General features: G+C 42.5%; 1 protein-coding gene across 23 annotated transcripts; it reads left to right on the forward strand.

Annotated features, from left to right (window-relative positions):
• Positions 1–659: 659 nt before the first annotated feature.
• LOC127345235 (uncharacterized) lies at positions 660–9,923 on the forward strand. 23 transcript variants are annotated; one of them, XM_071828550.1, is made up of 15 exons: positions 663–1,453; positions 1,576–1,801; positions 1,922–2,021; positions 2,104–2,203; positions 2,866–3,046; positions 3,347–3,842; positions 3,958–4,046; positions 4,300–4,374; positions 4,520–4,600; positions 4,686–4,808; positions 4,963–5,835; positions 6,037–6,092; positions 7,871–7,938; positions 9,135–9,168; positions 9,639–9,923. In XM_071828550.1, the coding sequence occupies exons 1-4, from the start codon at positions 1,138–1,140 to the stop codon at positions 2,185–2,187; spliced, it is 726 nt and encodes a 241-aa protein (XP_071684651.1). In that variant the 5' UTR covers positions 663–1,137; the 3' UTR covers positions 2,188–2,203; positions 2,866–3,046; positions 3,347–3,842; positions 3,958–4,046; positions 4,300–4,374; positions 4,520–4,600; positions 4,686–4,808; positions 4,963–5,835; positions 6,037–6,092; positions 7,871–7,938; positions 9,135–9,168; positions 9,639–9,923. The 23 variants fall into 23 exon arrangements, with proteins under 23 accessions (XP_071684638.1, XP_071684641.1, XP_071684643.1 ...); XM_071828547.1 differs by having other exon boundaries at positions 666–1,453; positions 1,898–2,021; XM_071828549.1 differs by having other exon boundaries at positions 666–1,453; positions 1,898–2,021; positions 3,743–3,842.
• The last annotated feature ends 1,510 nt before the right edge of the window (positions 9,924–11,433 follow it).

Here is an 11,433-nt window from a genome sequence, read left to right on the forward strand (position 1 = left end):
TTGGTCAAACTTTACTTGGTTTGACTTTTTTTTAAATAAGCCTTAAGATTTGGGATGGAAGCTACCTCCATGTTGCAGTTGGCCGGTGTAATTAAAGGGATTAATTGTGAGGAGTCCCGAGATGTTGGGCTACACCGAGACTCACATTGGGACATAAATGCATTCCGCAGATGAAGTTTGGGGGGAAACCCGGTTGCCTTTGGGAGGGGAGTCCCTAGATGCGAGACTCGTACGAACGTGAGGGGAAAACGGTGCCGTCCGCAGATGAAGATTGGGAAAACCATGGCCTTTAGGAAGAGGGGGAGTCCCTAGATGTTGCCTAAGCCGTGCGGGACTCTTATAAATGTGAGGGGAAGATGGTGACGTCCGCAGATGAAGATGGTAGGAAAGAAAGATAACCCGGTTGTCCGCCGCGGCTACATGTTATACAATATGACTTTATAAATAATTCTTCCTATAAATGTTGAAACACTACCCAGCCATCCAGGGGGTCTGAAGGGGCAAACGAATCTGGATCGTCCAATCAGGTTGCAACAGTAAATATCAAGTCCCACTTTTCACCACAGCCGTCCGATCAGTCCAAACTTTTCTCACTTGTTCAGCTTCGGAAAGACTCCATGACGGGTGGGACCTTCTACGTGCGGGGCCCGACAGTGAGAGGCAGGCAGGTCCGCTCGTTCGGTTGCTTCCTTCTCATGTCCACAGACGCGAGGTGAAAACCTAGATCGAAGGAGATGCCCAATCCCGTGCTCGCCTCCACTCCTCTCCTTCCCAATCCCGTGCGCTCCCCAAGCTGCCGCCATGGCGGGCGCCTCCTGCGCGTGGGGCAGTGAAACCCTAGATCCTCTCCTCTTCCCCCTATGGCGCTCGAGGGGCGGCACTAGGCCGGAGGTGGAGGAGGCCGGCCGCGAGGTTCCAGGGTGCCGCTGCCTCCCCCGTCTGGCGCCCCGAGCTGTGCAAATCGAAGCGGCGGCGGGAGGAGCTCCAAATCGAAGCGGCGGACGACGGCACGCGGGAGGAGGAGGATCATGGAGGTGGGTGGAGGCGACCGGCAGGCTGCCCCTCCCCCATGGGGACGGCCGCGGTTGTGGCCTGGAGTAGGTGCCGCAGGAGCACGCACGGAGGAGGCCGGCAGCGATGCCTCGTCTTCTCCTCTTCCCCCGCCCTTGGCGTCGTCTTCCAGCCATTAAGGCGCAGCAGGTGCCGAGGATCCAAGACTCAACATTAAAATCGGGTCGAACTGTCGAGGATCCGTTTCTCGACTTCCTGGATTTGCCCTTCGCCTCCGCCGATCTCGATGAGTACATCAAAGAGGATATCATTAACAGGGGCAAATCGGCCGAGCAGATAGCCAATGAGGAGGAGATGGCCTACGAGGAGAAGAAATTCACTTCGTACCGTAGGTGCTGGGAAGATCACTGGAAACCAGTTTACGGATCCTTCCTATACATGAGTGAGTAGATAGCTCGTGTCTCAATCATGCGTGGGTGCATTGCTTTTGATCCATTCATGCATATGTTACTACATTGGTCTACGGTACATGAACTAATTCCTTTTGGTGCTTGGTGTTTGCAGCGGTTATCAGTCCTATGCACTTTACACACTCAACACCTGGACGTGGCCTACATGACGCCGCCTGCTTTGCGCCCACCTTGCAGATCTTCACACTCAGACTCGCGGGAATAAAAGGTGGCCTCGAATGGCCATTGTCTGTGTACGGCGTGCCCGAGACGAAGTTGATCACAATCGTAACCTTCTCTTCTCTTGCAATAGAAGCGAGTCTCAAAAACTCGATCAAGATGTACGCATGCTACTCCCTCAACTTTTTAGATCTCACTGCATAACGACTACTGCATGGTTCTTCTCATATACACTAAAAATGTTACTGTCAGCTCAGGCTCCCCTTCTCATCGCCCTACAGGACAGGAGCGGAGGGTGAACGGCGAGCGGACGAGCGCTGGGTGGAGGAGTGGCTGGGGCGGCGCTGGTCAAGAGGAGGAGCTGCAGCCATGCAAGGATCGGTATGTGCTCGCCTTCCTCTCTCCCTACTCCCCACGCTACATATTGTTGTCTTGTCTTTCAGTTTATTTGCTGCCAATTTAGATCGATCGATTTCTGTGCTTGGTGGAGCAGCTAGGAAGCAAACGGGAAGACACGAGAGAAGGTACTCGTGGTCTCCGCATCTGATAGCATGTATTGTGAGGTGATTTTCTCCCCATCTTTTTCCCTTCTACTCGTGGTCTCTCTATTGACATGGATGTTAGTATATTCAGCTTACTTTCACTCACCGGCTCATATTAGATGGGTGTTCTACAATAAAAGGATTGGTGAATTTTTTGTCTAGCTCTGCTTTGATAAAAGAGATTTATTGTCTCAAACATTTCAATATTCGCATATTTACAGTACACATCAAATTTCTCTGCTTTGATAAAAGAGATTTATTGTCTCAAACATTTCAATATTCGCATATTTACAGTACACATCAAATTTGTCTCAAATATTTATTCATAGTCTCAACTTTAAAATTTTTGTGTCAGTATAAAAAACTGGGAGTGGTTTGTGCTATTCTTAGGAGTAGATTAGTTGGGCTCTCAAAATAAAAAGGAATAGCATTACTGGGACAGACATGAGCATGGGTGAACGCAAGGTATTACTGTAATAATAATTCAGTTTGCTATGAGCATCTCCAGCCTACTTTCACCCCCCTGCTAATTTTTGTAATGTATTATGTATGTCTCCGTGCTCATTTATATTCTATAACAAAAGTTAAAAGCTAAAGAAATCTTCTAACAAATTTGCTGGGTTTATACTCTATAAATAGTGTATATTATTGAAAAATAAAATAGAGAGTTTTCTTGATGACAGCTGCTGCCTGGAGGCGGCGGTGGATGGATGACACATTGCAAAGAAGGTTGTTCTCTGAAGCCTTTTGAATGAGGGAACTCGGTCATTTCATCTGCATCATCGTTGCAGGTTCCTATTACACAGAGAGTGAAGTTCAAATTTGTTGGATTGATTGGTGTGTCCCCGATGGTACCACCGCTAGGTATGGGGGAGTACCACGATTTCAAATGTAGAAGTAATAAACAAGCTATTGTCTTTCCAATCATGCGTCATTAGCTTTTGTTTTATCTACCTATGCCTTTACAATCTGCCTTCTGAATTGTAGTTTACCGCAGGATGATGGGTATTTCGGAAAAAACACCTACAGTTAGTAAACATGGCTATGCTAATTAGCTAATTATGTACACAAATAGTATCTCTTCTCTAACATGATCACATAAAAATGGTTAATTGTTTAATTTGCAGTAAGAAATCTCCTTATGGCAATTACTGTCTGATGCAGGGTCTCCCGAAGGCGGAAATCAAGCATGTGCAATATATTTCATTGTCACAATAATTGGTTCATTTTCTATTATAAAAACATAAGGGGTTGTTTGGAAGAAAAGGCAGGAGGAGAATAATATCACTAATTTTGTACGACTTCCATAATACCCAGTAAAAACACTTAATTTGTTTCTTTGTATGTGTTTATGACGAATACAATAAAAAGTGCCTCATTATTTTATTTAGCTCATGTTAGCAGCTTCTTATTTCGGGTACTCAAATTATTGTTCTTTTTCTCCTACAGAGATGTTGTATCTACATACTATCTTGATACTTTTGGCTTAATTGAAATCACTATACCGTAGGAAAATTATTTTTTGTATTGGTTGCTTATTTGTCATGCATTCCTTGTTAGTGGATCTTCCAACATTTGTCGCACGAGGCTTTTCTTATTTTTTATATCTTGGGAGGCTGTGCGCGTGGCGACCGACAACGAGCATGGACAAGCTGCGATGGTGAGCTCATCACAGTCCTTCTGTCTCACTTGATGCGATGTACTTTGCTTCCTTGTCTTTATTTTTTTTTTTACATGTATGCAGGATTTTTATGATTAACGGTCCATTTTTGCAGTTACAGTTTATGATGTGTAATCTGACTGGGTGCCTTCAAATTCTCACTCCCTGCCGATGTTTGATGCTGCTGCTCCTTTCCTACATGAGGTGAGGACCTCAATTTCTCTTTCTCCCCTTCTTTCGCACATTTGTTTCGCCAACTGGATTGGCCCTATTGAGGGAATGATTCCATGTTTCAGGTAATATAACAAGCTTGAAACATTTTTCCATAGTTCATGTCTTCAATCATGCCGATTGTTCATGTACGGCATTTCTATTTTTCATGATGCAAATCTTCTTTTTCACGTGTACTGAAGCTCAGAGTCTGAATATGCTAGAATCATGAATGTTTATCTTTCAGGTTCCTAACGAGATGCAGCCTCAGTTCGCTGTCGACGTAATGGTCCAGTTCGGTCTACCTCATTTCACACCAAAGGTAGCTGTATTGCTGGTTGTAACATGGCTTCTTTAGTGCAATAGGCAGCAAAATGTTCTAATTATGTAGCACCTGAGATGGGTTTTGGTATCACAAAATATGCCCGTGAGGTTCTTACAGGAAAATATTTTCTATTTGCATCTAGGGTTTGGATGTCCATGAGGTTCTTACAGAAACTGCGACAACAGCTATCATTGGCGTTTCATGGAGCTCATCGATGCTGCAGGTATGCCCGTCCTCCACACCTTTCTTTCCCCTCTACTCCACCATGCGCATTGTCATCACTTTCTGACTTACCGTTGTTTTTGAAGGATGCAGAGGACCACCTGCAGATGTGTTTTTAGATAATGGCCTACATGTGCTTAGCAGGAAGTATGAACTATGAGGTGGAAAGAAAATCTCATTGGTTTGGTTTGGTTCCTAATTTCAGAGAGGTGTGTTTTAACTTCTACTTGTATTTTTGCACAAGAGTGTTGTATCCAGGTTATTCGTCAATTTTATTTACAGACCATGGCATGTGCAGTGGTGAGCACCTTGGCCTGGGTGTGTGTCCGCCATGTTTATCTCCGCTACTTTTGCCTTCTGCAGGTTCTTTCGTTTGCAGAGTTGAGGATGTGGCACTGACAATGGTTCTCCACACAAGTTCCAGAACTTGTGACTCTTGCCATCAATGTGTATGCTTCTCTCCGTTCTTGAACCCTTCTTACTGATTTGATTAATTGGATAGAATATTATGGTCAATGAAGGAATTTATGCCTGGATTTATGACAAATAGCCTTATATGTTTGTGGGATACTACATCAAAATCATATGTCTGTAATAGTCTTTCAAATGTCTATAATATGTTTTTGGGTGTATCTGCTAACATGATTGAGATATGAAGCAAGTGGGCAATAGTTTTTCATGATGTGTTAGCCTATGAACAACAGCTTACTTAATTGCTTATTTGCGCCTACTGATGAATTAGTGGTACTTGGATAGCTACTACTATCTAGAGGTTTGCATAGGCCAAAATCTGGAAGCTGCAGCTCGCCGGAATGATTTAACCAACACTTCTCCTATATTTCCACACTAAAGCTTAATCGAATAGCCAGTATAGAACTTATGCTATATTGCCTAAACTAAAACTTAATCAAATAGCTGTACGTAATTAGAGCAGCGACCACTGCTGCTAAATTTTAGTTACACTGATAGTCCATATGCGAATGGGCCAATCTTTCCTTCAATGTCAGATTTGTGTAATAGCATTTCTTATAGCTGTCGGAAGTCTCAGCCTTTTTTTTTGCGATAACGAAGTCTCAGCCTTAGTGACTATGGTTTCCGACCCATGGCTTGGATGGTTCGTCGAGGTATCTGTAGATGTTGATGTGTTGTTTAAAGACGGAGCTGTCTGCAAGGTCACCAATAGTCCGAGAGGATGGGGCTCATCCATCGGTGGTGCCACCTCGAGCATCAGACAAGGTGTCACATTACTCCTTGCTGTCAAATATACATGCAAGCTCCTTCTTTTACAATGAAACTACATTATTTCGTTTTCATGGGGCGCAGAATCAATTCCTTACCGTATTCACTTTATTTCGTTCCAAGGTGCATTTCTTTCCTTCATTTTCCTTTTGGGAAATTAGGAATGACTCACTCTGATTCACTTTGGTCATGTTGTAGGCTCGCCGGGTTTTTTTTGCTGATAAAGAGTTGCCCTCATGTACCTGATCATCTAGGTACTTCTATTTATTTTCTGTTAAGTTGTATGTTATCTGGAATACCACCTCTTGAAGCCACCATCCTATCATGTACCCTTATCTTTGTTTTTCATGCTTTACTTGCCTTTGCATTTTGGGTAGGATTTGGCTCGAGATAGCAATTGCCTAAAAGATAAGTTAGCTTTGAGTTATTTATTCTGGGTTCTATGCACTGTAGGTAAATATACATATGCTTAATGAGTTCTCCGCGGTCTGCCAGTCTGCAACACATAACTCATGCATACTTATACACTAATACAGTAAGATATAATATTCAACTTTGTTGCTCATGTGTCATTTCCCAGCTTGTTCGCCATTCAGAACGGTAACATGCGATGGCATTTTCGGTGATAATATTTTTAAAATAAATAAAGTAACTCTGCTCACATGTGTGTACTTCCCCTGAAACTCTTTTATGTTAATATATGCTCTATGCAGTATCCATCTCTTCAGATGTCTGTTGTATGTACAATGCATCCTTTGTTGCTAAGTGTTTTTATGCCAGGCTGTTTGTTTCATTTTAATACAATGATCTCATAGCAGGGTCACTTTTATTTATAGCCCTATGTTTCTCTAATTAACTTTACACTATGCATAGTATTTCTGTCCGTACAGACAGAAAGTGAGATTTGTAGGTTTAGGCCAAGAGGCAACTAACGAATTTAAGAATTATTTGGTGCCTCAAGTCCACTGCTCTAGAATTTGATGTAGTACAGGAAAAGGAATGGATAATCCACGTCTCCACAGCCTAGGAAATTAACTCTTGCAATCTCATCCTACACATCTACAAGCCAGTAGCTACAGCGCTGACGGTAAGAATCAGACAACAAGGATAAACAATGGCAACACACTATGGGAGTCAAATAACTTATGGCCGGTGGCAGCGGCGACCTGTCCTCCAGTGGCAGTAGCGACTCAGCGGTGGAAGTAGCTTTGATTAAGAGGGTAACAGGTAGGGCTGAGGTCGGAGGAGATCGAAACACGTAGGCACGGTCCTGAAATGCTAATAAGAGGCGGCGATGAAAGAGTTGTTTCAGGCTTTAGGTTCCCTTTTGATTTTTAGCTACTCTCTTTTCGATTGGATGTCGGTGGAAGTGATGAAGTTATAAGAGTTGCATTCCCTTTGTTTGTTGCTTAATATCATTTGTGCAATTAGTATCTAATTTTCCACCATTAGTTCTTTGAAGCCTGCAGAACTACAGACTACTTATAAGAGTTTACTGATTTTATGTTTTACATTATCACCTATAAGGATGCCCCTGGATTATGTTCCTATCCATACAAACACATGCATTCTCTGTGCTTCAGCTAGCTAACATAGTTATGTTTTTTTCCCTTTTGGTTTATTAGCCCCAAGGTCAGTAACGCTTCAGTTTTTTGCTTTCTTCCATTTGTTCTCACGTGTGAAAAATTTAAATTGGTTATGTGATTGACAAGATTTGTGGTGCCTGCTGATTGTTCGATTTAACAATCGTTCTGTGCACAAAAAATTTGTTGTTAAGAGGTAGTACCCTGCATGCTAGGCACATTTGCTTGTGTTATTTGTTCTAGGTTGATCATGTTGTATGGTTTACTTTACTTCTACACCTTGGTTCATCTGTAGCTGATAATCTAAATGAGCCAACCATATACCACGGTTTGGACAGATAAGAGGTGGCTTCTATTCTTAGCGTCGAAACAATCTCCATGTATCTATAAGTTCGTAGGTATGTTTGTATGTCCTATGCTGATCGAGGTCTTCTGTAAAACGATTATAGGCGCAGACGACGTCGCAGAAAGCTCAAGCGGATGGACAAAGCAATAAGAAAGCCTGGATCAGAGTCAGGTACACAATCTGAAAATGATATTCATAGATGTTTTATGCAATATTTGAATACTCTTGCAAGTTTTTTTTACGCTTCCTTTCAAGTTTTTGTGAGGAGTAAATAAGGAATCAAGTATGGCATCTATTTTTGACTGTAAAGTAAATGATGAACCTATGTTCATGATATTGAGGAGAAACAAAGCATGTTCTCTTTTTCATTTCTTTGTTGTCTTGAACTTAGTTGGTGATACAGCTTGCAAGTGGATGTGCTTCTCCATTTGTTTGTTTACCCTGAACTCAAAAGATTGTGTTATTCCCAACCTTGTGTGGATGTGGATTTTATCGTTCCTTCATGCTCATCGTACGTGAATACCTTATGGTTTCTCGTGCTATCAGTTGTTTTAGGCCCACATTTCTATTTTAACTTAATCAATGTGAAACAGTGGGGAGATATTCATTACTTTGGATAATAGTGTAAATAATTAAAAGAGGTGCTATGTAAAAACAATAAAAAAAGTTATGGGGATTGCTGGACACTTCTGTTGGTAACATCGATGTTGATCTAAAAATCATCTTCCATTAAAAACTATGAGGGATGCTCTTGGCATCGTGAATGGACGCTTACAAAAAACATTTTGATTTTTTGTTATCCTTTGAGGCAAAGTCCCAATACTCGGTAACTAAACTTTAGCTGGTATCTGATGGTTGGTACTACTTTGGTTGATTTTGCGTATTCAAAAGAAATTTGCCCAAGTTCAAATTGTCCAGTCTATTATCCTCGTGGCTCTTTGGAGTTGTTTGGAAATGAAATATTTGTCAAGTTTATTTTGAAAGTAAAATTAATCAGGTCCACTGCTATTTTGTCCTGACGGTTGACTTCAGAAGCTAGATGAAGTTTTTCCTTCATGAAATTATTTTTTTAGATGAGTGAAAAAGAAAAATGTGATGTTCATGCAAATTCATAACTTACATTATCTTCTCCACTATTCTTCTGGCGTGTGGTAGGATCCCCATCTCCCCCCAACTTATGTTCTGTTATCATGTCTTCATCACCATATGTGCAAATTTTTAGCTTCTAACTATTTCATGTCCTTTGCTCCACTATTCTTCTCCCCATGTACATCAAATCTGTTTTTTCAACTTATGTCATACCTCTAATCACGGTTGTAGTTTTTTGGGTGCTCTACTTAATGCCCATTCTCTACTCTTTGCCTCAGAGATAAGGAGATTGTGATAGCTACAGCTGAAGAGGTATGAAGAGCTGCACAAAAACTTGAGTATGCCATTTATTTTGGTTATTTCTTCTCATTATGCATCTCACTAAAAATGTTGTGACATATCTAGCGCTTGTATGTTATCTTTAAATTTCTTTATATTTGATATCTATATATTAGATTATATCATCTATCATCTGATCACTCAAAGATTCTTGCTGAAAGGATATGCTTTGTTTGGATCTTTGAGAATAGACATAAATCCAGCGCACCTATTTTTTCTAAGAACATATACTGTTTCCGAATTTTATGCTACTGTTTTTCTGCTATTAAGCATTGATTCTTACATTGTTGCTTCATGTAAAAGCATCTAGAAGATCATAAGGGTTCTGAAATTATCATCACATTTCTGTAGGTTTAGTGTCCTTAAGTTCATGTTTCTATCCTCCTCTCTCTTAAGTTATAACCTCAAAATATTTCAGCACAGATTACTTATATTTTCTTCAGGCAACAAGGACATGCTGATTTCTAGATCGGACATCCTACTTAAGTAGCCGAGCAAGTGGTGTTGCAAAGGAATCGGTGATCAGGACTTTGCTATGGTCTGCGGCTGCGTGCCTGAGAAAAGGCCATGGCTCTGGTTATTGTATTATTTTTGTTTTGTTAGCGTGCTAATTGGCTTGAAAAGGACACATCCCATTTTTATGACATAATCTCATATTCCTTTAGATTCAAAAATTATATCTATGTTGTTTTAAAACTTATGTATGTAGCTCCCCTGTGCTTATTATATGATGCTACCTCTTTCTATACAATAATCAAAATTTGGTGGTGGAGCTTATACAAAAGCATAAAAGCTGAAAAAATGGTGTAAAATTATACTAAATTGTCATATCGTACTGCAACACCTTGATGAAATGGTGTGTCTGCAAGATACTGAAGCGATACTGAAGCAGTTAAGTTACGTGATAATTCTTAATACTCAAATAAGCTGAAACTTACGGTTTGAATTCCAATTTGATTCTGCCATTTGCGCGATAGCGCAACCGGTCATCTAGTCAAACTCTAATTTTTACACTTACGCAGCAACGCGCGGGCATTTGTACTAGTATCTCTAACATGAACGATGGTAGTAACCTTAGGGCGTGTTTGTTAGGCCGGCTCGGTTGAGAGATTCCCGCCTCATCCCACTATTTGATGTTTGTTAGGTCGGGTCGGCTGCCTTCAGCTATGCCCACTTCATGCGAAAACGGCTCCTCGGCCATGCCCAGTTGAGAAGCTCGAATCGAGCTTCGCAACTCAGCCTAGCTCACTCCATCCGGAAAACGCCCCGCGCCCGCTAGGGGTCACTGCCCCGCATCTCCTCCACCACTCCATTTCCCCCCCGCAGACCAATCTCACAGTAGTTCTCTCAGCTGCCTAGCGCCCGCCACTGCCCCAACTCTCCAGGTCCGGCCCTCTCCCGACCGGCAACGGAGCAGGCGGGAGGCCATGCCGCCTCTCCGGCCTTGTCCGGCACCGGCGAGTAGCAGGTGCCTCACCAGCAACCGAGCAACACAAATTCACGACCGGCAACCCAGCAGCCCGAGCTCACCACCGGAAACCGAGCAGAACGGGCAGGTCGGCCTCACCGCGCAGCGGAGCAAGAGGCGCTCGACCTTCCGGCGGCTGCTCCTCTCGCCGGCGGCGAGTCCTCTCTCCGGCGGCGGCTCCTCTCCCCGACGACACGCGCAGGAGCAGCTCGGCCTTGTGTCCAGGGACTTGATTGCCTTTTGTTTTTGTATACAAGGACCCGATTGCTTTTGGGTTTTGTATTCAGGGACCTCATTGCTTTTTATTTTGTATGGTATGGCTCAAGTCATACATGACACCAAACAAGATCTCAGCTGAGCACAGCTCAGCTCATACAACCTACCAAACACAACACACTAAAACACACTTGTATGTGGTCAACTTAGCTGAGCTCAGCTTGTATGAGATGAGATGGGCCAACCGGGCTACCAAACACACCCTTAGTCGGCGGGTTAAGAACTTGTCAAGTCTGACTCTGTCCAGTAACAACATTCCTAGTTTCAGCTACACTAAGTTCAGTCATGCATGCAGACGTGAAAATGGAACTAAAACCCTACGTGTCAGGTCGGATTCATTTGGATAGCCAAATATTAATAATATAGCATGAACAGTAACATAGCAGTACTGGATGATGTGCAATTCCACATTAGATCAATGGTGACGATATACTTGTCAAAACACAGCTGGGGAGCATACAAAAACATATAAATTTAGGTCATAGTTGGGACTT

Source organism: Lolium perenne, chromosome 3 (genome assembly GCF_019359855.2).
Source record: "Lolium perenne isolate Kyuss_39 chromosome 3, Kyuss_2.0, whole genome shotgun sequence".
Classification (NCBI taxonomy): Eukaryota; Viridiplantae; Streptophyta; class Magnoliopsida; order Poales; family Poaceae; genus Lolium; species Lolium perenne.

Excerpts from the sequence above, each read along its gene's own strand:
- LOC127345235 (XM_071828530.1), top strand. The coding sequence starts at position 1,138 with ATGCCTCGTCTTCTCCTCTTCCCCCGCCCTTGGCGTCGTCTTCCAGCC. Across the intron at positions 1,802-1,892 it reads CTCAAAAACTCGATCAAGAT|CTCAGGCTCCCCTTCTCATC; the intron begins GTACGCATGCTA and ends TGTTACTGTCAG. Across the intron at positions 2,022-3,742 it reads CTGCAGCCATGCAAGGATCG|TGGATCTTCCAACATTTGTC; the intron begins GTATGTGCTCGC and ends ATTCCTTGTTAG.